Source organism: Pantherophis guttatus, chromosome 2 (genome assembly GCF_059756535.1).
Source record: "Pantherophis guttatus breed Tessera chromosome 2, ASM5975653v1, whole genome shotgun sequence".
Classification (NCBI taxonomy): Eukaryota; Metazoa; Chordata; class Lepidosauria; order Squamata; family Colubridae; genus Pantherophis; species Pantherophis guttatus.
In genome coordinates, this window is record NC_142064.1 from 152,808,886 (window position 1) to 152,836,262 (window position 27,377).

The 27,377-nt window shown below is 38.0% G+C and overlaps 1 protein-coding gene across 2 annotated transcripts in view; it reads right to left on the bottom strand.

The window, feature by feature from the left end:
• Positions 1 to 27,377, bottom strand: part of SLC39A11 (solute carrier family 39 member 11) — a 337,353-nt gene that overhangs the window by 289,571 nt on the left and 20,405 nt on the right. For both annotated transcript variants that reach the window (XM_034412722.3, XM_034412723.3), the window contains exon 4: positions 13,506 to 13,664. In XM_034412722.3, the coding sequence (XP_034268613.2) occupies positions 13,506 to 13,664 (159 nt within the window). The remainder of the gene's footprint in view (positions 1 to 13,505; positions 13,665 to 27,377) is intronic.

Genomic DNA, 27,377 nt, shown 5'->3' on the forward strand with positions numbered 1-27,377 from the left:
ATGAAGACTGAAGGATGGCTGTAACGGGAAGAAGTAGGAGAGGCTGAGCGAACAGAATGTGAACATCCCTCGTCACTGCGACCAGCCGAACAGGGGGAAGTCTCTCTCACCGAACCGTGCCGACTGGAGGGGCCCGAACGGGCGGCCAAGGACCGTTGAACCGCCGCCTCGATCATTTGTTGTAATTGCTCTGGACGAATGGAAGGATCCAAGGAGCGAGCAGGAACAGGGTCAGATGAAGGAACCTCCTGTGTTATTGCTGAATCAGTCACCGGTTGTTGAGGAGCTGAGTCAGGGCCCCACAAATTTTCCTCGGAAATAGTCACTGGACAATCTTGCAGAGAAAGCTGATCAGGGGAAGGCGAATGAGCGGTAGCTGGAGGTTGATTAGAAGAGGCAGGAGGTTGAGCAGATGGAGACAACTGGGCACATGCTTTGTCACATAACCTGGTTAAGACCTTGTCTCTGCGTTGTTCCACTTTGGAAGAAGAAGATGACACGTCACGAGTGGCAGACTTGTGATGAGAACGTGAAGATGGAGAAGGTCTAGAATGAGATCTGGAATCTTCTGTGGCAGAATGCTGGGTAGCAGACGTAGCGTCTGATTGACCAGCTTTACCTGCACTGGCCTTACGGCCGTGCTTAGACTTGGAAAGGGCCTTAGGCATGGTAGACCACAAATAGGAATGAACCCCTCACACACAGACGTGACCCACTTATTAACACTGAATAGATAAGAGGGAGCGAGAGAAACTCCACACTAGGAAGCCTTGAGTAAATTGACACAAACTGATATAAGCCAGGCCAGAGAATCAAGGGGAGCGTAGTAACTCCACGGCCAGGAAAAAGTGTGGGAGGGGATAAGCCTGTAGGAGTGTCTCCAGAAGGCGAAAAATTACTCACTCCTGCCAATGAACCAATCAAGGCCACAGTCTTGTGACCGTTATAAAATGAGACAACAAGCGGGGGCGCGAGGCTCCACCAAACTGGATTGACAGACAGGGCCCAAAGCACAATAGCTGAAATAAGAAAGGGGGCGTAAAGCTCCACTGGGCAGAATTGAAATCCACCGGGCCCAGGCCTCTGAAATAATGAGGGGGGGGGAGGGGAGGCGCGAAACCCCTCAACTGCAGAGAGCAGCCAGCGATCCGATCAACTATGCGAAGAGGCCACGAGGCAATTTCACAATCGCCGCAATGTTAATCGCAGCAGCGCAGAGTTTGGGGGCGCGAGGCTCCTCAGTAGAGCAATCAGGCTCGCCACTCTTCAATATTCAATTTAATCTGGCCACAGAAAGAGCGTTCCGGCAGGAAAGAGGCTAATGAAATCGCTAAAACGCTGCTCTCCCCCCCACGGTTTGAAATAAATCGTCCAAAATGGCGGGCGCCACTGATTGAAAGCCCGCCGAAACAGCCGATTACCAAAGGAGACCAGTAGGAATTAACGGAGGGGATGAGGAGACCCTAAAGGGAAACTGTCCCACGAAGATCGATTTACCAGAGAAGAATTTCTTATAAGGGAATGGAGGGAGAGGAATCCCACGCCCCTGGCAGGGCCAGGGGAAGCCGATGGTAACGAGGCCTTAACGAGGCCTCTCGTCGTACTCACAAAACCTCTAAATTCGATGTCCTAACAGTCCAGGTCAGCCGAAATTGCAGGAAAGAAGGCCAAATCGAAGCACAAGAGAGAAGTCAAGCAGTCCAAGTCAGAAAAACCGAAAATTTCCAACACGAAAGAGATAAAAAAGGATTTTTATCAGAGATCAGTCCCACACACCAGCCAGCGCTGAAGGACTGAGCCAAAAGCTGGCCTGCCCGGCAACAGGGGCGGGACTAAGAATAATTGGCAGGCTCAGTCCTTCAAGCTGATTGGATGGGCACTACCCACGCTGGCTGCTGTCTCCACTCTCAATGGAGAAAGGTTTCCAACTCCCATAAGAATATGCAATAACTAGAGATCTTTCAAGAATGTAAATATATTCTTTGCATTTCCAACATGAAGAAACACACTGTTCAAATTTAGGATTCTTAGGGGCATCTGCCCCAGTACCGTTGTTTTCATCAGTCCTATGAGGGAAAAGGAGGGAAAATTACAGAAATCAAACCATGTCTAGGCCCCATAAATTAAAACCAATAAAACAGCACAGGTAATCTCTAAATGCAGAATTGTAGAGATATAGTTTTCTCCAAGACAGTAAGTTAAGCTTACTCCACAAAAGAATTATAAAACACACCAAGTAACTGAGCTGCTATAGCAACAGAAGTACCACTTTGCATTGTCTGCCTGACCTCAGGCATCTTTCTCAAAACCTTCCCTAGGTGCTTCAGTACAATGAACACAACAGCTCATCTTGCATTCTGCTGGAGATAGACAAACACTGCCGATTCAGAGAAGCCTTGATAGTGTTATAAATTAAGACTTTTAGGGTTTCTGACACAAGGAAAGAAAGAACAGGCTTACACCTTGAAGAAAAAAGTTCATTCACTGGTCACCCAACATCTATGGCATAGATTCCTTCTGTAAAAGCTGCATTTCCTTTTTTGTTCCTATATAACATCTTGACAGTAAAGATTAAAAAGGAGATCAAATACCCTTTTAACTATAGTATGAGCAAACACAGACAGCTATTTATGGCACACAAGCAAGAAATCTGGATCATGCTGCTGAGCAGAAAGAAGGATATCAGCCCGCTTTCTCAGATATTCAGTATAAAGTGCTCCTTGCTCTTTGCAACAGAATGCGATAAAGAGCAGATTTACCAAACGGTTGCCCACATGCTGCCTATTGTTGTAGCTCTGTAGCCTATCACACAATAAAGGAATATAAATACAGCTTTATATTCTTGTGACAGCATTAAGAACCAAAGGGTCCCATTGGAAACAGCTATCAGAGAGGAAACAGTGCACATTTTATGATGACCAGGCCTCCTCTGCCATTCAGAAGGTCAGTCCTTATTGTATTTCAGAATGAAAAATTAAGAATGTTACGAGTACAGCTCAAGATTACAGTTGGACATAAAGTCATATCTTAGCACATAACATTCTATGTTAGTAAAGAAATAAAGTGGGTCATCAACAGACTATGAAGACAATACCACCATAATAATAATAATAATAATAATAATAATAATAATAATAATAATAAGAAGAAGAAGAAGAAGAAGAAGAAGAAGAAGAAGAAGAAGAAGAAGAAGAAGAAGAAGAAGAAGAAGTAGTAGTAGTAGTAGTAGTAGTAGTAGTAGTAGTAGTAGTCCCAGAAGAAACCAGCATGGTTGCATAAAGAACTCTCTCATAAACTGAAAGACAAAAAGAAAAAGAAAAGAAAGAAAGAAACAAGTTATTAAAAAATGGAAAGAGGGATACATAGCTAAGATAGAAAACCAGCATATAGTCCGAATTTGAGAAGATGAAGTCAGGAAAGCTAAGATGCGGAGTGAACAAAGACTTGCAACACATGTCAGAAATAATAATAATAATAAAACAAGAATCTATACCTAGAAAGAAGCAAAGCTATTACTGGAAGTCAACATGAGTTTGTCAAAAACTTATCATGCCAGACAAACCTTACTGCATTCTCTGACAAAGTGACTAAAATAGTGGACCAGCAAAATGCTATGGACCTAGTATATCTGGATTTCAATAAGGCATTTGACAAAGTAGAACACAATCTTACTCTTTGATAAGCTACAAAAGTGTTGAATAGATAGCATCATCACCAGATGGATTCATGACTGAGACAAAGAACAGTCAAACTTAAAAAATATTGATATTATAGTAAATCTTAATAAAAGTAAATTTTGAGAATCTTAAACATGACCCCCACCATCTTTTTCTAACATTCAGGAATACCTCTTTGATCAAGTTTGCATCTTTCCACAGTGGTAAAAATATGCTGTTTATTGCAAATGTGTTCTGCCTTTCTCTTGGACAAATGGCTAAGTAAATTATGGAATTGTGTTTCAATATCAAAAACAACTTTGTATTTTAAAAATAAATCTGATCCAGAATTTAGTTCTCACTGGAATTCATTCTTGGATTATAATTAAGACTTAATTACAATAACTTGTGGATTTATACTAAATCCTGTTTATAGTTTAACTTTATAAAAAAATAGAATCCTTGACTTAATTTTAGAAAGTAATTTAGCCTGTGTTTAAAGCTTAACTAGACATTTTTAGTTGAAAGCTTAAAACTGGCTTTTAAATTCGCTTTTAATTAGTGATAAATGTCAAATGTCATAACTTATAAAATTCTAAACATATATTGAAAAATCATAACCTTCCTGATATTTCACCCCACATTTACTTACTTGTATTCTACTAACATATGTTACTCTGTTAATATCATGTTTCATGGTTTATATTCCTTTCTAAAATAATTAATTAATACATATAATACATATATAATTGGTTGGTTGGCTGGCTGGCTGGCTGGCTGGCTGGCTAGCAGTCAGGCAGAAATGATAGATGATAGATGACAGACAGACAGACAGATGAGAGAAATAATTTCAGAACATTTTTTAAAACTTTACATCTTTTCTTTATTTTTCTGAACATATGATCACACTTCCAAACAAAGCACTGTTTTCTTAGCCGTCCATTTTCTAAGAAAGGCTATGGTGTTTAAGTGAGGCCCAGAGGCATTATTCTAAATAAAAATGGTGCCAAAACTAATGCCTCGTTTTGTTTGGCATCCACTTCCCATTCCGTAAAAAAATAATAAATGAAATATTCTATTAAAAACTCAAGTAGAGCCAGGAGTAGAGCAATCGAAGCTCTGTTGCTAGTTGCATGAAAGGAGACCCCAAATGGGCGTCCGCCCAAGGCAACAATGATGACACTGGCTAATCCTTTCAACCTGGAAGCACCTTCTGACACAAGTGCATGCAATGACAGAAGAGATGTCATTTTTTTCTTTTCTCCCACTTGACACAAATCACCAAGTTCAGTTTGTCTGCAACAGGGATAAAGAGAAAGTTAATCCAGATTTACAGTTATATTTCTGCATGATCTATATTCGCTTGCAAAGGGCTCTAACTCCCTTAAGATAAATTCTTTACACTATTCATCTTTTATTATAAGAATCTATGACATATTATTTTATTTTTTTGCTATGATCTAATTCTCATAAAATGTCTCTTTATTAACTGCTCCAGCTCTTTGTTGGAGGTAAGAACATTTTAATAGGTTCTTCTGAAGGCATCAAATCCTCTCTGAATTAGTTTGAAGAAAAAAAGACAATTCAAGAATAATTCACTGTCCTTCAGTATCTAAGCTAATAGGTTTGGTATTGGAAAAGGAATTTAAAGTAATATGTGATGATACATTGTTGTTATGAGTTCTTAACAAAGAACTTTTCAGAAGGATGCTTAGATTATGGAGAATTTAGTTAGATGTATTTGACAGTTACCTTGAAATACATAGTTAGTAAGACTTTAAAATAATTTCTAAATTCACAAATTGAACAGCTTGTGCATTTGTTAGCTTACATGTTCTTGGTGTTAGAAAGCAATAAAATTCATTGTTTCTTTATTTTTAGGCAGCCTGAAGAAAACTACTGTGGATTTTATACTAACCCTGTAAAGACAAATTATCTAATGAAAATAAACAATTCCAGACATTAGTTTTGTTAGGAGCTTTAGAAAACCCTTCTACTTATATGATTTTTCAACACCAACCAGTTAGGATTGAAATAAGACATCAAACACAGTGTCAATAATCACTGGAGGGATTAGTGATTAAGGTTTCTTGATGTTCAATATTTTTGTGTGTGCGCAACTTGTTCCTTCACGAATAGAAAAAAAACCTCCACTCCTCACACAATTAAAGTTCCTTAAAAAGTCAAGATAGTTTTTATATTAACGTTGTATCGATCCTTTTCTCGCCTCCAACTACAGTTCATTTTAATGATTATCTTTTTTTTAAAAAAAAACTGTAAAAACAATATCATATCTTTTCCATCTAGTAACTTTTTGATTATCTTTCACAAATAAGTTTTCAAAGCAAGATTCAAGTTTCTTTATAAAACCCAGTTGTGTATCTACCACAGGATTTCTTTCTTTTAGGTTCATCACAAGCCTCAGAGAACCTCTCTCTATTGCAGGGGTCCCCAAACTTAGCAGCTTTAAGACTTGTGGACTTCAACTCCCAGAATTAGCTATTAGCATAGCTGGCTGGAGAATTCTGGGAGTTGAAGTCCACAAGTCTTAATGCTGCCAAGTTTGAAGACCTCTGCATTAGTGCAAGGAAAGATGTTCTCCTTAGTTTGACAGAGTCTGAAGATCCTGCTTCTTATCATCTAAAACATTTTGAAGCAAGAAGAGGTGATGGCAACAGATGTTTTGGAACTGATCATATGGAATGCTTCTAAAGGTCTCAAATTTTACTCTGTAACTAATACCCACTTGGGGAAAGCAAGAAGATGTATAACATTTCCAACAATTTTATAATGGTCAGATAATTACTGTTTGTATTTGCCCTTGATATTATGCAACCCACTTTTGGATTTTCTGAGTTTTTGCATATTTTTCCTGATTTCAGAAAAAAAACCCACCCTGAATTTCTATATCTCTATAATACTAAAAGTGAACCAAACAGTTTGCAGTAACTAAAGATCAGTCTCTCACATTACTGTGGAATTGGGGTCTGTTCCTCAATGGTAAATTGCTTCAACACAGTAATATTTGAATTTTTCCAGAATGAACTGCTTCAGTGGTGGGTTTCAAAAATTTTTACTACCGGTATATGAAATACTTCAGTGGGCTTTATATTTTGTTCTGAAATAAATGGTTATTTTAGGTGAGAGTAGTCAGATAAACCATCTAAAGCCACCAATACTCTGGGGCAGTGGTGAGATTCAAATTTTTTTACTACCGGTTCTGTGGGCGTGGCTTGGTGGGCATGGCTTGGTGGGCGAGGCAGGGGAAGGATACTGTAAAATCTCCATTCCTACCCCACTCCAGGGGAAGGTTACTGAAAAATCCCCATTTCCTCCCGATCAGCTGGGACTTGGGAGGCAGAGAATAGATGGGGGCGGGGCCAGTCAGAATTTTTACTACCAGTTCTCCGAACTACTCAAAATTTCCGCTACCGGTTCTCCAGAACTGGACAGAATCTGCTGAAACCCACCTCTGAACTGCTTGTTTCCAGTCGTGACACATTTCTGTAGAATTTAGGTCTACATCTATCCCATTGCTACTGCAAAACACTTTCTTCTTTATTCATTTTCTTGAACTACTACTTTCTTTGGGATCTTATTTTTGCTTTATAAACCGTATGTGCTTTAACATCAGGTGACAGAGAGATGGCCTGATCTTCTCCCACAGTATTCTTTGATACAAAAGAGAATTCGTGCTTCCTTCAAAGATGGCAAGTCACCCTGCAAAGCTACCCGAAACCATCACATCATCCCTTCGATGCTTGACAGCCAATATGCAGTTCTTATTGTGGAATGCAGTGTTTAGCTTCTGCCAAACATAGTGATACATATTTTTGACTTACTGGTCCATAAAAAAAGGGATAGTCCAAGTACTTTTTGGAAAACTTGAGGTAAGCTATTGTCTATCGGCATTTTTATAAAATGTTTTTCTATTGGTGGATTCAGGAACATTGATTTAGCCAACCTGAGAGGCTTGCAAATTCCTAATATTGTTCTTTGTGACTTCCTGGATGGTTTTAATATTCAAAAAATATAACACAAGAATAAGCAAAAATAGTTCTGCAAGGTAAAATTTTACGTTTTTATTGGGCCAGCTGTATCAGAACGTAAAGTAAGCAATAAGATAAGTCTAAAAACAGGAAGATATTAGGCATAGATAAAATCACTTCAAATCTTAAAATCCCTAGGGGAAAAGGAATAGGAATTCTAACCACAATCTGGAATCAAATATATGAAACAGGTCATTTGCCAAAAGAATTCAAGCACTCAACTTTTTTTCCCATTGTTAAATAAACAGGAATTCTAAAATGGCCTGAACACAGAATCATTAGTCTAATCAGTCAGGCAGCAAAAATTGTATTAGAAGTCTTTTCTTAAGAAATTCAAGAAAACAGAACAATGTGATAAGCTTTAATGTGTCTTTATTAAAGATAGTAGTACTAGGGGAAAATGCTCAGTCTGAAAAAATAATCAAGGGATATTTGGAAAAACAAAAAAGACCTGTTTTCATGCTTTGTCAATTACTCAGAAGCCTTTGATTCTATAAAACATGAAATAATGATCACAATCTTGAAGGGAATTGGAATGGATGGCTAAAGGTAATAGAATGATAGTGAATCTATTATTGAGAGCAAATTTCTTTTAAGACTGAAGGAGCTTTTTCAAACATGTTTTCAATCAAAAAGAAAAATGCACTAGAATTATGTCCTTTCACCTCTCCTCTCCTTTTCTGTGTCTACACTGAAGAAATATTTGATGAACTAAACACTACATACTTCTGGAATTAAAAATAGGTAGATGAAAACAATTTAAGCTATGTGACTAATTCTGTGCTTCTGACAGAAAAAGAATAGAACCTAAACCTTCTAACTGAGAAAATAAAAAGAAGTGAAAAGTATAAGTTATATTGTAATACAAAAAAGAAACCAAGATGAATGTAGCTTCAAGAAAAAAAGACCCTCAGAAATATAAACCATAGTCAATAATGCCCTTCTGTAGCAAGAAAGGTATTTTGTCCAGCTATTTAGTTTCACATGGAACATGGAAAAATAAAGAGAAAATAGAAATTATCAGGAAAGTTTTTTAAACATGAAGTATATTCTGACCTCAAGAGAAATGGATTTAAAATTTAAGAATAACCAAATACCATATTTGAAATATTGTGAGAAATAGGTTGTGATCAATTCCATATTTGGTCATCTCTCCTTTAAATTACAAAACATAAAAAGTACTAAAGGAGACTGAGAACAGACTGACAACTGTTTAAAATGTAGCTTTGAGGAAAATCTTGAGAATCTCTTCAAGCCACAAAAGATCGATCCCAAAATCCTAGAGATGGCACAAGAAGAAAGATAGGTCATAAAGACCATCAAACCAAACAAACCTGAGAGAAATGGGTCATATACTAAGTTACGACTCTATACAAAGAACCCTGCTAGAAGGATCAGTAGATGAAAATAAGAATTAAGAAACAATAAATAAGATACTTGGAATAGCAATACGCATATAGGTAGTCCTCGCTTACCTATCTCCAGTTCAGTATCCATTCAAACTTACGACAGCACTGAAAAATGAGACTTACAATTGGACCTTCAAGTTGCAGACATCGCAGCATCCCCACAGTCATCAGATAATGATTCTACTGCTTGGCAACCAGCACACATTTAATGATGGTTGCAGTCACATGATCATCATTTACAATATTCACAGTCAGCTTCTGACAAGCAAAATCAACGGGAAAACCCGCAAGAAATTGTAAGTCGCAGTAACATGATGTCATTCTTGGCGATCTATGGTAATTAGCTTAACTACTATAGCCAGAACTGACATAACCTGTCAGTGTCTCATGATGTCACACATAACTATATCACTCAGCAACAGACTTGTCAGTCCTAATAGACAGTTGGTAAATGAGGACTATAGGTAGTCCTCAATTACCAACCACTTGTTCATTAAGCAGACTTTGACAACATCATTCATTCATTCACTTATTTATTTTCCAATAACCATAAGCACTTAGCTTTATATACCACTTGACAGCAGGGTGGATAAAAATTGATGTTTTTTTTTTAAAAAAAAAATCAAAAAAATCAGATTTTTTAAAATTTAAATCTATTTTTTTTTTCATTTTTATCAAATTTATTTTAATAAAATGCTTTTGGAGTAAAAAAATCTATCTAAAGATAGTTTTCTATTTAAAATACATTAATAATTTAGTTTATTCAGCTTGAAATGTAGCTTAGTTATATAGTATGAGGCTGTATATTCTGTAATATTGGGACTGTTAGTGAGTCAACAACAGGTCAGAGGAAGAGTCACTGCAGGATAGAGGTGACAGTTGCTCTTTAAAAATTATGATTTAAATCGGATTGAAATCAAGCCTTTTTACTAGTGATTTAAATCATGATTTAAATCACTAGTAAAAAGGCTTGATTTAAATCAACTTGATTTAAATCATAAGGCTTGATTTAAATCGACTTGATTTAAATCAAATCCACCCCGCTTCACAGCTCTCTCTAAGCAGTTTACAGAGTCAGCATATTGCCCCCAACAATCTGGGTCCTCATTTTACCAACCTCAGAAGGATGGAAGGCTGAGTCAACCTTGAGCTGGCCAGGATCGAACTCCTGGCAGTGGCCAGTCATCCAATTCCCATCAGCAATACCCTTCCGCACTTTACATAAAACAAACCGGGCAGTGTCTGTACAAAACAATACAGAAATGTATTTCTGAGATCAAGACTGGCAGCAATTAAGAGAACATCCTGTAACCGTCTGCAACCTAGCCATTCTAAAGGGAACAAAGAACTTCAAAACTAAAATTGAACTATGAAATTGCCAGACTACAATATATCAAAATGTCTAATTCTGTGGCTTATTTAGTCTACCAAAGCCAAAATGTCTCATTTGTTACCAGCAACCTAGTAGTTAATCTAAATAAAAGATTGTTTACTGTATTACAATGTTAAAGGTAATTTTACTTCTAAAAGATGTTTTCTGCAAGTCCGAAGAAGACATAAGGGCCATCTCTAGATCTAAATTAATTGCCTAAAGTTGTTTGTTGAAATGAATTAGTTATGAAAGTTATGAAATCCTAACTTGTGACTGTAAACCAACATAACTTTCCAAATATCTACTAGGATGTTTGGAACCCAATGAAACAAAATACTGTATATAAAGTACCACATTAAATATTGAGATAGAAGGAAATCTCAGAAGTTCAACATTTTGAACCTACTCCTTTACTTCAATACTGCAGACTTGGTTAGGTAATTTAGAAGACGTTAGCACTCCAGTCACGTTGTACAAACCTTAAAAGGGATTTCTTCCTCACTTCAGTTTTAGTTAATGGAAAAAGCAGTATTAACAAGCTGCTATAACTAGATCTTTATCAGGAGGGAGATTGAAAAAGAGAAGGAGGGAGGGAAGGAGATAGAAAAGGAACTTAACTACATTCTCTATGGTAAATTTAGATAAAAGAGTTTTCTCATTATTAGCAGGAAATGTCAGATTTGGTTCATAAATACTAAAAAAAATGTCCTCCGGTAGCAAGACATGTGCTATTTATTATGTACAGAATTATCCTTTTTGTACCTCTTCCCAGAAATCTTGGTACATTTCCTGAAACACTATTATTTTTTGTTTAAAAAAAATGTATAGGCTTTTAAACAGCTGTATATATTTGTTCTATATGAACCTGTATCTACTGAATTATTAGCCAATACCAACAAAGTAAAAGTAGTTGTCAGGTTACAATGGCAATTGAGACCTGGATTGACATTGCTAAGAGAAATGGTCGTAAACTATGACATCACATGACTGCATTACTTAACGATAGCAATTTAATTTATTGTCTATGTGTATTTACCCGTGTAGTATGACTGTAGAATTATTATTCATCTTTCTTATCTTCTTTATCCCTTTACTTTACTTCTTTATTATTATGATTATCATTATTCTGTTACTTTACATGTACATTGAGAACTTCTGCACCAGAGACAAATTCCTTGTGTGTCTAATTACACTTGACCAAATAAAGTATTCAGTTCAATTCAATTGAATTCAATCCCAACCAGTCACAGTTGTCATCATAACCTCAAGACTTGTGGGTGGTTAAGCAGGAAGAGGCAGAAGTCCCAGGTAAGGAGTGTGGGGCGCTATGGGGGAGGCCATGGGAGGATCTAGAAGGGCCAGTGCAGGCTACATGTAAGTAAGGCCTGGGGAGACCAACGACAGCTATGGGTGGGATGGGGGTGTACTATGGATGAGACATAAAGTGGAAGTGACTTATTAGAATGACTTGTGACCTTCCCTGCAGCTTCCCCATTGTTTTTGATTGTGGGGAACCCAGCAGGGAAGGTCACAAATGGCAATCACATCATGGCTTCCTGGAACATCATAGTTGCATGCCAGACACCCAAGTACCTCAATCATATTCACATGGCCACAGGGATGCTGCAATGTCCAGAACTTTGAGGATCAGTCATACATCCATTTTTTCAGGTCTATCATAACTTTGAATGGTCACTGAATGAATGGTTATAAGTTGAGGGCTACCTATGACTGTCAATTTACACCTCTGTAAAAGATATTCATGAAAATAACTGCCTCTCTCTGCCTAATTAAAGGCTCATCCTTCCAACTAGGGGCTGAGAAAACATTTCCAAATTAAAGGCAGCACTTGAGAGTTACTAGCTCTTTGCTAAAAATTAAGGGTATAGATCACCACTCAAAAAACCAATTCAAAATATCCAAAGTAAGAATTCCCATAAACTACTTTTAAAAAGTTTTGGATTTAAAATAGAAAAGACAGCTACTAGAAAGAAAATGAGAAAAGAAACTGAGTTCTCTCATTTTCATAAGCACAAAGAATACAGAAATATAAGCACTGAAATTGTCCAATATCCTAAGACTGGCATGGTCAAAAAGACACCTACAGTGCAATGCCATTTCACAAGATGGCCATCCGTGCCCATCCTAGATTTCTCTGTTTACTGTCCTCCCATTGTGAGACATGGCGGATGGGAAAACAGAATGATTTTGGCTTCTTGACATCTAGCAAGTACACAGAGACAAAAAAAGACAGAGAAGGTATTGATATGGTGGAGAAGAAGAATGATGTCCAGATATTGTGAATTCCAAATGTTTAAGCTTAAAATGTTTTCAGTACACTCAGAACACTGCAAATAAAATCTTCAAGTATTGAAATAAGATTCTTGAAATTTTAAACATTTTGCATGTCTTGGCAAGACCCAGGAAAAAAGATCACACCTGTTCTAGACCTTCACACCTGATCTTCTTTCCTTCTGTGTCTTTTTCTCTTTCTTTGGTCTTCCTTCAACTTTCTCTGAATGTTTTTTCCAAAAAACAAACAAACAAACAAACAAAGCTGCAAAGCAAGGAAATCTTTATAAACAAAATTTAGGAGAAAATCAAGTTGTTTGGGGTTATAAAAGCCAGAAGGGTCTCACTCCTGTTCCAAATGGAGAAGAATCACTGAGTGAGATTATCTGGAATGGCAAGTGGGATGCTTTTACAATAGGCAGGAAGAGAGGAAAGGGAAATAGGTTCAAACTCAGTGTCATGATGGTACCACTCAAGTGCCGGACTCTTCCTATAATAATTGTGATTTAGAACACATAGTGAAACATCAAAGGAACAAAGCACCAAAGAAACATTGTTTCATTTCCTATCTTCCCCAAACTCGCCACAGGCTCCGAGAAGAAAGCTGGATCAAAAATGATACAACTTACCTGGTACCAGCGTTTCATTCAGGGCAGGTCAAGAGTAATTCCCTGCATATCAAAAATAACTATTGGTCTTGGATGATCAGATTTAGAGAGCTACTCACCAGCCATGAAATCAGGAGGTCAGTGAAGTATACAAATGCTGCTCCTAGAGTGAAGCCAACAGCTACAGGGAGGAAGGCCAAGGCTCCAAACTTCCCAGAGTCCTCAGCAAGCTCAATTGCAGGTTCAAGAAGGGACCAGTAAGAAGCAGCCAGCATAACCTAAACAACAGAAGACAATAGGCTATTCAAGTCACAATTAAAGCAACCTTATGCTCATTCCCTGAGAACCCAATGAAAGAAAGTTGCTGTTAATATCCACTTCCATTTACCAAACAGAGAGGGAGGAACCAGTGTGGATTTATATACAACATATTGTTCCTTGACTTAAAAAAAAAGTTAAGCAGAGTCTAAATATTTCAAATTAAAAGTCAGCAACTTGTCACCTAGGAATCATAGAACCATAGGGCTGGAAGAGGCCATTCAGCCTAATCTCATATTTAGTAATCTCATATTCGGTATATGTGGCTTCCAAAGAAAATCTAAAAGCTCTTTACCAAATGGTTGTTTTATTATGGAATATAAAAGGCTTGTTTTAACCACTGCTTTTTCACTATGGCTCTGACCAGTCCAATTTGAGCAGACTGGTGAAAGATTTTTCAGCTATCCCTTGAGAATAGACAGCAGCTTTGGCAATTTTCAGTTCAACTATTATTCCTCCTTAATTCCTATATTTTATCACAAGTTGTTGGTTGTTTTTTTGCAGCAGGTGTTTTCCAAAAAGCACACCTGGGCTAAATCTTAATATATCGTGATAATGATTGTTAGGACTTAAAGAACTATTAGCTATATTTATTCCTGCCTTCAGAGAATGTTAGTTTATCATTTATTCAATTATCTAAAATTTTCTTGATCACTGTTTTGTTAAATAAAATAATTATCAACTTTTAAAAATCCATCCCGGATCCCCTCCCCACAAGAGCTTTACTGAGGTATTTTAATTGACTGGATTTCCCCCCACTGGTATTCTGTATGTGCTGCCTTCTTTTTACAATGTAAACGTATGTTTAACATTTGTATTGAACTGTGTATAATCATATTGCATACTACTGTGGAATTTATGTGAACAATCAAGTCCTTTTTGATTCTTAGTGACTACATAAATAGATTTTCTCCATGATGACCTGTTCCTAATGATGCACCCATTGTCACTGTAACTGGGTCCATTCACATTTGCTGCTGGTCATCTTCTTCTCATTCCTTTCACTTTTCCCTTCATTAGAGCCTTCTCCAGAGAGCTGATCTTGACTTATGTCCAAACTAGGCTAATTTGACCCTTGTCATTTGTGCCTCAAATGAGAACTCTGGGTTGATTTGTTCAGTGATTATCGATTTATTTTCGTGGCTGTCCACCGTATTCTCAAGAGACTTTTCTAACACCAAAATTCAAAAGTCTTAATTGTCTTCCTATCCTACTTAAGTCCAACTTTCCCTTTATTATAGTGTTACAGGGAATACTGTAGTTTCTCCATTCTGATATTTGTAGGTATAGATGCATCCTGATATCTTAATATCTTTTCCAAGGCCTTTGTGGCTGATCTATCAAGTGCTAATTTGTGACTGGGATGGGATGGGATGGGATGGGATGGGATGGGATGGGATGGGATGGGATGGGATGGGATGGGATGGGATGGGATGGAATGGAATGGAATGGAATGGAATGGAATGGAATGGAATGGAATAGAATAGAATAGAATAGAATAGAATAGAATAGAATAGAATAGAATAGAATAGAATAGAATAGAATAGAATAGAATAGAATAGAATAGAATAGAATAGAATAGAATAGAATAGAATAGAATAGAATATTATTACAGCCATACAATATGGGTGAAAATATTTAAGACATAAGGCAGTATCGTAGGATTAGGTGTTCAACAAAGTGATGGCACGAGGGAAAAACTGTCCCTATAACTAGTTGTTTTGGCATGTAATGCCCAAGAGGAGGAATTGGAAGAGTTTATGTCTAGGATGTGAGGGATCTGTAATTATTTTCTCAACTCTCCTTCTGACCCACACAATATACAGGTTGTCAGGTTTCGAGGTCGTCTCAAATAAATTGCATTTCAAACAAAGTCTTTGAAGAAAAACTCCTATTTATTAAGCACGACATTCTAAAATCCGACTCCATAGCAGCCAACACTGACTTCCAGACCCAAAACCCTCCCTTTCCATTCCCCACTCCCCTGCACTCATTGGCCATCTTCCAAGTCATTCTACCCCTAATCTACTGCTCCAGTTCAAAGGAATTTCCCCCTCCCATCCCATCTCCAAGGGGATATTATCTCCAGGGAAAATAAGTAGGTGAAAAGTCAAACGTCCCTTTCCAGACGCCTCCCTTCTCCTTCTTATGTCAGTACTAGAGTAAATGCAGCTTGAAATGCTGACACAGGTCTTCTATGGAAGGCAGATTGGTTGCAACTGTTTTTTCCGAAGTCCTAACTATTGATTGGAGTCTGTACCTATCCTGTTTAGTTTCTGTACCAAACCAGACAGTTACAGAAGTACAAAAGACAGTTTCGGTAATTCCTGTGTAGAACTGTATCAACAGCTCCTAGGGAAGTCTGAACTTCTTAAGTTGATGCAGGAAGAACATTCTTTGTTGTGCTTTTTTGATGACGGTTCTCATGTTGGGTGTCCATTTCAAATCCTGGAGGATTATAAAACCATGATGGTGAACCTATGGCACGCATGCCAGACATGGCATGCAGCGCCCTCTCTGATGGCACACGAGCCATCGCCCCAGTTCAGCTCCGCTGTGCATGCGTATGTGTCTCCTGCCAGCCAGCTGGTTTTCGGGTCTCTGCTGCGTGTGTGCGGGGGGGGCAGGATGCATGTAGAGGGGTGCGAGTGCATGCAGGGGACAGGAGGCATGCATGGGGGGACAGGGCACATGCACAGGGGCTGCACACGCATTGCATTTGGGGGGCTCAGGGGCACGCTTTGGGTACTTGGTCCAGAAAAGGTTAGCCATCACTGTTATAGAACCCCAAAACTTGAAGGATTCTACTGTTGATATTGTGCTGTCGGATATAGTAGAATCTAGAAGGGTTCCTCCTAAAATCCACTCTCATCTCTATAGTTTTAAGCATGTTCAGCTCCAGATTGTTCCAGATTTCTTAACTGGTTGTTCCTTTATGCCTGATGATTGATCCTGAAAGACCGAAGCAGTCTACTACTTTGATATCTCCACCGCCGATTCTAAAACTGGTTGTCATACCTGCTGCCACTGATTTAACTTAGTCCCATTTTTCACTGTGCTCCTTCACTTTTATTACTAGAGCTTGCAGATTCTTTGCATTTTGGCTAGCAGGGTAGTGCCATTAACATAGCACAGATTATTGATGTTTCTTCCTCCAATTTTAAAACTCTGCATATTCTATCTGTACTGTGGCTTCCTGGTCTGCATGTAAATTTCCTGTGAGGACAATGAGATGTTCTGGGATTCCCATTTTTCTGAGCACAATCCACAGCTTGATGTGATCAACAGAATCCCAGGCATATCTATAATCAATGAAGCACATCTTGATTTCTTTTTGGTATTTTTGGCTTTTGTAATTATCCAGGGTACATCAGCCTACACTCCCCTTCTAGCCTTTTCCTAATCCAGCTGAACAGTAGGCGTCAAAGTATAAAATAGGATGATTTTTTTTACACCAAAGATGCTATAATAGACTTTTCTGAGTTCCAAATATAATTATTTACTCAAATGACAGCAGCATAATATTCATATGGAATGTTTATTTTCTATTTCTATGAGAACACTTTATGGATTAAGCTCAACTCTCAAGAAACCTTTTCTTCAGTCAGAAGTGCAGCAACTAGCATGAAAAATCTGGCAGACTTATTCCGTTGAGCAGTAATAACATCAAAATAACTTTTACAGATCAGACACTGGGGACTACACCAATAGTCTAATTGTAACAAGAATAGCTTTAAATTGGCTATGCTGATAAAGAGAAGTAGCCAACCGTGCTCTCCTTTAAAGAAATAATTTTTAAAGGAATTGGGTGCTTTAAGTCTTTTCTGCCCTTAACCACTTAATTTCAAATTGTCCCAGCCTCTCTTTAAAGATCTACAATATGCCTTTTACATGTGCCTTTTTTATTCATATGTAGTAAACACTGGAAGGCCAATAATAAACATAAACAAGTTTTTCTCATTGGCCATTTGCCTAAACTACTCATCTTCAGCTCATGATTTAAGATCCAGAACTAGGGGCCACAGAAACCTTATCAAACTTTTCCCTACATACATTTGTTCTTTAAAAAATGGGGAACATGACATGGTGAGAATTGGAAGGCAAAACAATAATATGCAAATAAAATAAAATGAGAATCCTAAATGAGCCTTGATGTTAAAGACCTAATTTGAAGATTAGTAATCTAGCGGGCCTGGGTCATTTTTAGAGCTCTGATCAAAGATCAAAGGACAGCAATAAAGTTTACTAAGGGCCAGGATCAAATTAATCAAACTTACTTAGCAAGGAAGCCATGAACAAGGGATCAAGTCTACTGGAAAATACAATCCACCATAACCTGAATCAAGTGAAGCCCAAAGTAGCTCAGCTGTGGACTAGATGAAAAAAAATTAGGGCCTAATATTTTTTTTTAGAGAATTAATATTGGGTTTCTCTCTATTCAACAGAAATATGCACAGCTATGTAAGCAAGAGTTGCCATGAAAATCAAAGTAATGCAAGGACTTGTGGACAATAAACCATAGAGCTATTGTGAACATACTCTGAATTGTGAAGGCATACAAATGATGCACTTGAAGTTTCTCATCATTAAAATCAGCAACCAAACTCATGAAATTTATTTTTCTTTATCTCCACCACCCCAATTTGAACATGAAAGAAAACATCTCATTTACATTGATAAAATGAACAGATAAAAATAATGCTAAAATGATTTTAAATTGCAAATGTAATCTCATTATTTGCTGGGTTCTGTTCTGACAGGAAACAATGTAAATAGCAAATCATGAATGCAAATAACAAAACCACAAATAATGAGATCTTCAGAAGGTAAGAACTAAGGGGTGAGCTTATGGCTACCCTTTCTCTCCCAATGCATATGTATTTGCTCTCCTTCTCTTTGTTCAACTGTAGCTCTTCTCACTGGTCAATCTGGTTGAAGGGTTATATGTGACTTCCTTGTACTTCCTTGTTTTTTTTCTTTGGAACTTGCTCATCTGGTGGTAGAGGAAGTTATCCTGCTTCTACCACATGCAGAAGTTTCCACTCCACATAGTTTTTCCATTATCTTGGTGAATGGTTCTCTCCATTGTAGCCACCAGATGCTAATATTGCCTGCAGATCTTTCACAATGCCTTCTGATCACTATAAGCAATCAGACAGCCACCTGTGAGTCCAATGGAGAGGCTCCTCCACTGAGATAATGAAAGACATGAGTCACATGGCATGAGAACAGTACCCAGCCTTTAGGCTTCACCTAAAGCACAGGAATCAAACTCAGATGCATCATGTGCTGGCCACGCCTATCCCCAGTTTAGTGAAGGGGGGGGAAAGTCACGATACATCATGTGACGTGAAGCCACGAGTTTGACACCCCTGACCTAGAGACAAAGGAAAGCTGTCCCAGAACTTTCTTCTCATAAATACAGCTTCCACATTCTAAGCCCAAACATCAATATTATTTTACTTTGCCTACTACTAATTCATGATATAGCCCCCACATATAGACACTGAAGTTGTATACGGATAATTCTCAACTTATGACCACAATTGAGCCCAAAGTTTCTGCTGCTAAGCAAGATAGTTGTTGAGTGAGTTTTGTCTCATTTTATGGTCTTTCTTTCACTTAACGGTTGTTAAGTGAATCACTGCAGTTGTTAAATTAGTACCACAGTTGTAAAGTGAATCTGGCTTCCCCATTGATTTTGCTTGTCAGAAGGTCACAAAAGGTGATCACATGACCCCACGTGACTCTGCCACCATCACAAATTCATATTTGTTGCCAAGCATCTGAATTTTAATCACATGACCATGGGGATGCTGCAACAGTTGTAAGTGTGAAAAACAATCATAAGTCACTTTTCATGCTGTTGTAACTTCCGACCATCACTAAATGAATGGTTGCAAGTCAAGGACTATCTTTACAGCAGTATGCCACCTTAACTGAAGTGAAATAATAAAAAAAAGGAAAAAGTAATGAGCTTTCTTGAAGGAAAAAATCCCGCTGTCAACATGCACTTTTGCATACAGCTCTATCTGCACTGCATAGCTGGATATTTAAAAAGCTTTAGTTTTTCCCTAAATCTTCTTAAATATATTTAATGATCATTAGATAAAAGGACTTCTGCTTTTATGAAATGCTAACCACTTAAAGTATAAAATGCAAAGAGTAAGAAGAAATAGGAAAGTATTTCCTCTAAATCAGGATCAAATACAAGTTCCAAGATTATAACATTAGGAGAGTGGTAGGCCTCAATCTCCTGCTTAGAATCAACCCAGCACCATTTGATGGCAACTTTGAGAAATCGAATGCTAGATTAAGATGGACTTTGGCCTGATCCGCCTGGGCTATTCTTGGATTACTGTGGCATCTGGCTGCCCTTGAAAAGTATGTGGAAGCTTCTGTTGGTATAAAATGCAATGGCGCAGACAATTATAAACAGCCTGTGCACCCTAAGCTGCACTATTGCCAGTCTGCTCCCAGATCCAATTCAAGGTGCTGGTTTTGACGTTGAAAGCCCTAAATGCCACAGGGCCAGGTTTCTAAGGAGCTGCCTCTTCCCAATTACATCTTCTCATCAGGTTCAGTAGGAGGGACATATTGTGTGTCCTGTCAGCAAAGGAATTTTATTTGGCAGGACCCAAGATGACAGCCTTTTGTGCCATGGTACCCACCCTTTGGATCATTCCCCATGAAGTCAGATTGGCCTTCAAAATGTGTTTGTGCCCTCAAAATGTGTTTGTGTTTTATCCCGTGAAACTGGGACCCCTGTAAATGGTTTGATATGAGGACTGCACTCTTTCTTTTTGTTATCATAATCTTTAACTGTTTTTATTTTATTTTTAATGGCTAATTATATGCATTGCTAATTTTTATTTAATTTTTATTTTAATTGTGTAAACTGCTCAGAGTTACATACAAGTGACACGGGAGGATATATAAATTCAATAAACAAATAAAAAAAATAAACTTTTCCTCGAGCAACAATGAACTCTGTTCATTAAGGCAGGAAAAAGAGATGTTAAGGTTCAAACCTTCAGACTGTTTTTTTAAATATATATACATATATTGTGTGTGTGTCTTATTTACAGCTGGTTTCCTATTCCAGTACTGTTTTTCTAATATTGTTAATCAACTAGCTTATCAAAAAGTTCTATGCTTGAATCTCTGCTTGCTAGCCTTGAAATCTGAGTAACCGATAAAAGCCCAACGTTTCCCACCAAATTTATAAGGACAAGATAGCCAAGCTGAAAAATTGTTGCAGTGCAGTAGGCTTTCCTGTCTTAGCCTTACAATGTAAGATACACTGAAATGGAGAACCTATCTATATTGAAAGTCAGATAAGTGCAGCATTTTTATTTATTTTATATATTTAGGTAAACTTCACAACTTCTTCTAGCATGGTAGGAAAGAGACAGCTGCAGTGCAGAATCCTACCCTAGTTTGCTGGCATTCAATCCAATGTGTGTTTGTGTGTGTGTGTGTTTAATGAAGTATTTTTGCTGCCATAATTATCTTATCAGTGACTCACACCAGTGCCAAGCTTCAGGGTTCCTTAAAGAGAACAAAACTCACTGGCTGCTTTCCATCACCACCGAAAATATAGGAAATAACACCCCACAATGAACTGCCACAAAGATTAAACTAAATTAAGAACTAAAAGGAGAGCATTCAAATGCCATGTGCCACAAGATGACAGGATTATTGAGGGACAGGCATGATAAAAGAGGAGGCTTATGGTCACTCACCTTGTGCTTTCAGCAAGTTGCTGGATTGATTGATTTTTAAAAAGGGATCAATTTAACATTTATATTCTTGGAGTGAGAATAAAAAGCATTTTAAAAGCTTCCTTTTAAAGATAGAAGAAGAAGAGAAACACCTGTTCCACTGACATTAATTTTACATTATTTAACAATAGGTATCAAGTGCATCTGGAACTAGCCTATTCCAGATGTGAGCACTGGAAACAAAAACACAGGCAGGGGAAGGTGCTCAGGGGAAGAAGAAAGAAATAATTTCTAATCCTTTTCAGGCATTGCTTCCCCATGTGGAGGAAAAACTGCCATCTTTACTAGTATATCCCAGCATTCCTATCATGGGGGGAAGAGAGAGCGACTACTGGGAAGAGGTCCCCAACGACTGGGCTATTTGCAACCGGACTGTGCAGTTCAACTCACACAAGTGGCGGGCATCAGCGCTCACAGTCCTTCTCAATTGAGTGGCAGGCACATGAGCCTGCCACTTACATAAATGAAGCAGTGCACGCGCACGCCTACCCCTCACACAAAACTTCTTTTCTCCCACCCCTCTCTTTTTCTTTCCCCCTTTCCCCCCTCTCCCGCGTGAGGCTGCCAACCTGGAAAGATTGGGGAACGCTAGATTACGGCACTAACCCTCCCAAATGAAAAGAATAGATATTATGACATTTTTAAATGTAAAAATAAATCTAAATATTTAAAACTTACAATACAAAGAAAATATATACATTAGTCTCTTATTGTGCTTAGCTGTTTGCTTGTCGGTACCCTCCAGTTGGCCTAAATTGTGCATTATTTTTTAAACAAAATACCAAAAATCCATTAATTTAAAGAAGGCACAAATAATCCAGGACATATTATTCCTATAGAATTGACATTTCCATGATGTTTATACCAGTTTTATTTGCAAATGTGATTGTGATTTTCAAAACTCGCTGCCAGCTTCCCACAAGCAAAGTCAATGTTTGTAACCATTCCCGCTCCCACTGTTTTTTTCCAAGCCTGTGCTGTTTCTGTTTAGCTGTTTGGGTAAATAAATATTCACTTCTTACTGAATTTTTTTAATCCCTGCAATTACATTTCTCTTTTTTAAAATACTTTTATTAAGAATTATAAATGAAAATAATAAAAACAATACAAACTACAAAAAATACAGAAAAATATAAAAGAAAAAAGTGTGAAAAAAGTACCTTCCCCCTTCCCTTCATCCAACCATTACAGACAATCTTAATAACTTATCACCCTAACTAAATACAAAACAGTGTCGCTTTGCCCCCACACACACACAAATAGTTTATCTAGTAAGTAAAAACAGAATCTAAATGCTTCACCATTGTTATTTATCAGCTAAAATCCAGTAAAGGCAATCAGATGAACTATTTTTATCTTTTAATCCTGATCGAATAAGACAACCTTTTATTCCATCTCCGAGTTTAAAAAAAATATTTTAACACCTTGAAAAATAGTCCTAGAGCTAGTTTTCTGTTCATCTGTATTTTAAGCCAAAACGTTTGAAAAATTTTAACAGATTTTTTTTTGTACATCTAATAAGTAAAGTTTATTCTTTTGTTTGTCACTTATAATAAAGTGAATAAAGTGGGCACAGACGCCTACTCTTCTTTTCAGAAAATACAGTTCTTACCAATTCTTGGCATGAAATGACATAATTAATCAAAAGCCAAGCTTGTTTTACCTCCACTGCACAGTAACTTAAAGTGCCTTGTTTGTCTCTAAATGTAACAGTTTATTAGATTTTCAAAAACTTCAAAATTGTCTAATTTCTCTGCTTCTAATCTTGTTCAGGCCTTTGGTTGGATATGTGTAAAATCCAGAGTTCAGGGTAGGAATTGAGGGTGTGCACATACAGACCTATATCTCTAAATATTTAGGCAAGAGAGATCAGCTGGACTGCATGGTCTGGGCAAGAGATTGTGACTCTAGCCAGAGAGTAGCTGGGTGCGAGCATGACTCTGGTCACCGGCCAAGGCGGGCAAGGCGAGATAGGATTGGGTGGGGTGGGCCAGCCATTGGTGGGATTTACCGGTTCACCAAACTGTGCAGAATCTTAACAACTGATTCGGCTGAAGTTCATCTTGGTGGAGATATACAAGCATTATTACCACAATGATAAGGAATGAAACATGTTTTAAATACACAACAATCAATTAATATCTGGAAGGGCCTCAAACAGACAACTCCCTAATTCACAGAAATACAAGAAGGGAGAGGATATACCTCAATCATACTTGCAAGATTTTGTTATTGTTCTTCTTCTTCCGTATCTAGATCAAACTTTACACTGCCAGAATGAAGCCACCTTGGCTTTGTCGCTGAAAATAAGCCATTATCAGTACACGTTTCTGGTAGTAGCCAACATACCAGCAGATGAGCTGGGCTCTGTGTCTCTCCACATTCACATAGCATATTGTTATCCGCTAAAAGCCTCCAGTTGAACATATTGGATTTACATATAGGCACTCCAACTCTCAACCTATTCAGGGTCTTCCAAGTACCGTAGTATAAGGGTCAGATCCTTCAGCCATATCCTCTTTAATGTTATTCCTTGCTCAATGATTATTATATTATATTATATTATATTATATTATAATATTATATTATATTATATTATATTATATTATATTATATTATATTATATTATATTATATTATATTATATTATATTATATTATACTGTTACTATAGCTGATTATTATAAATGTAGTTTTAGCCTTCCTCTGGAGGTAATTTCCTGGTCTCCACTACCTAGTGGGGTTGACATTCAGCCAACTGTTCCCTCACCATCCATTTAACTCTGAAAATTTCATAGCTATTTGACATTTGCTTAATGTCAAATAGCTATGATATAGCTATTTCCCTGGCAAGAACAATACGTTAACTTTTAATCTACCACAAAGTTAGTAATGGTATCATGACACATGACCTCCACACTGCTATGTTTAATTACTAATTGTCTAAAAACTATCAAAAATTGTCTAATATTGCTAATTGCCTGAAAACAAAAAATATGATTTTCTGTGAATAATCTCAACTATTCATGCAAGAGAATTTTAAAATTCACCCTCGCTGATAGTGAGACAACCTTTTTTGTCTGATTCTTTCTCTTAGAAATACAAGAAACATTTAAACAGCATTGTGACACATGAGGAATGTTCCCAGAATAAGACACAGAGTTCTCCAAGTAATGTTAGAAAGTATGGCATTTGGTGTGCTATCATCCAAGTTGTTCTTCAAAAACAATGATGTCAGATTATGGATCAAATTCCTCACATCTGAGACAGTCAATAGCTAATAAAAAATTTAAAAAGCATATTCTTAGTTTAATTCTCTTTGTCATTTCTGCAAGACGGAGAGGAACTGAGATGTTCAAAGTAGCCATCCCAAATCACCAGGTATCATAACTAAAAAGACATGCAATAAACCTGCTACCTGTGTGGATTTGGATATATTTAGCCAACACAAGCAAAACAAATTGCAAAAAGTGATCCTCCATCCTCATTTTAAAAAATTAGCTTTGGGGCACCATTCTTTTACACAGTTTTTTAAAAAAATAATTAACATTTTCCATTACAGCCTTAAAGTGATCGCCAAATACAAAACTTGTATTCAGGTCAAAAGCTTCCTGGGAATTAAAGAAGGCATGTGATATTTTTCATCAGAGCCTTCTTTGGTAATGAACTGGAATAAAAGTTTTTGAACTCTGGAACACTCAGCAGATAGGAGTGGGGATTGAATTTAATTAACAACAGAGCCAGGCTTCTGCAGTTCACTCATCTTCTGATTCTATATTTCCCTTTGGCATGAAAAGAAAACTCTTGATCCTGAAAAAACTTTTTATGATTTTACTCTATGTGAAGAAGAGAAAATTATCTATGATGTGCATGTCAAAGGTGCCTATGTAGCTTCCATCAAGCCTCCCTTCCACCAATTTCAAATAAATTAGACAAGCTATTTGGATCTCTTAATGACGTCCCATCCCCCCCTCAGGTCCCCACTTGGCCTGAATACAAGCAATACCATTCTTCCTATGCAGGAGGAGAATTGATGTTGCCTTCCAGTAGCAGTCTTTGGCACAACAGAATATGCTGATCTGAACTGTACCCTAATTCTGGGGTACTTTGCTTCTGCTGGAAGACACAAGCTTAATAGAGAAACACTTGCGTGGGCAGAAAAAAATTCCATTCTTTGCACAATCCAAATCATCATCTCCTACTGTTACTTCTGTGCAGTTGATACCTCCATGCTCCCACCTAAGCAGGCTGGATACGAAGGAAAAAATGGGCTGCTGCAGTTTTCTCGAAGCCATTGCTACTTTCTGCATTTTCTTTCTGCTGGTTGATTTATTAACATTGAGAGTCCTCTTCCATAAATGTCAAAAACAATTTAAACATAAAACACATCATTTTTGAACTTTCTAAAAATGAGACCTTCTGGAGAGGTGACAATGCAAACTGATGCATCGTGTATTGCAAAAAGTGTATTTATTTTTACATTTACATTTCACTTTCTTTCTGAAAGCTCAAGAGTGTTTACGGGGTGTCCCCGTTCAAATTACCCTAACAACATTCCTATAAAACAAGTTGGGTTGAGAACAACTGAATCTTCCGATAGGGAAATCTTCCTAGATTGACAGGCAGCAAGAGCAGGTAGGCAAAGCCCTAATAGGGAGTGGGGAGGATTAGAGAAAGAAGAAGCATGGCCATGGATAGAGGCAGCATAAGACATTGAGACCAGAAGCTAGAAGGCTTAAAGAGACCTCTTCTGCTATGAAGCTACACAGTTTCAACTCTCAGAAGTTTAGCTACCTGGTAAGTGGGAAAGGGCCTTGTCGTATGTGGCTCTCAGCTAAAGAATGCTCTTCTTGTGTGGGGGCATTTGCCCGATTTTCCTAATATTTACAAACATAGCAAAAATATTTGGTACTTCCTTCACAAGTTCTTAAGTTAATCAGGCTTTAATTATTTAGATTTGAATGTTATTTCTTTTACTTTAATTGTATTGGCTTTATATTTTGTTCTTTCATTGTAATGTACCTTGAGTGCTTATATAAGCACTCCCCCACAGAGAGGGCTCGCAACTTGGGCGTCCTCCTGGATTCACGGCTGTCTTTAGAAGAGCACTTGACAGCCGTGACCGGGAGGATTTTTCATCAGGTTCGCCTGATTCGCCAGTTGCGTCCCTTTCTGGATTGGGACTCGTTACGCACGGTCACTCATGCCCTTGTCACCTCCTGCCTGGACTATTGCAACGCTCTCTACATGGGGCTCCCCTTGAGGAGCACCCGGAGGCTCCAACTGGCGCAGAGTGCGGCCGCACGGGTGGTAATGGGAGCGACATGGCGTTCCCATGTAACACCCCTCCTGCGCGAGCTGCACTGGCTCCCAGTGGTCTTCCGGGTGCGCTTCAAGGTTCTGGTTACCACCTTTAAAGCGCTCCATGGCTTAGGACCCGGGTACTTGCGGGACCGCCTACTACCACCAATAGCCTCCCACTGGCCGGTACGCTCCCATAGAGAGGGGCTCCTCCGGGTGCCGTCAGCCAAACAATGCCGACTGGCGGCCCCCAGGGGGAGAGCCTTCTCTGTGGGGGCACCTACTATCTGGAACGAGCTCCCCCCAGAGATACGGAGGATCCCGGATCTGCGCACCTTCTGCCGCGCCTTAAAGACCTTACTATTTCACCAGGCCAGCCTGGCCTAATTTTCCCCCTCTTTTATAAAAGATTTTTAAAATTTTAAATATCTTTTAGTATTTTATATATTCAATTTTAAATTGGTTTTAAAAGTTTGGGGTTTTAAATTTGTCGGGGCCAAAATTATTTAATTTGATTTTATTCTATTTTTTAAATTTTGTATTGTATGTGTTTTTATTGTTTGGCTGTGCACCGCCCTGAGTCCTTCGGG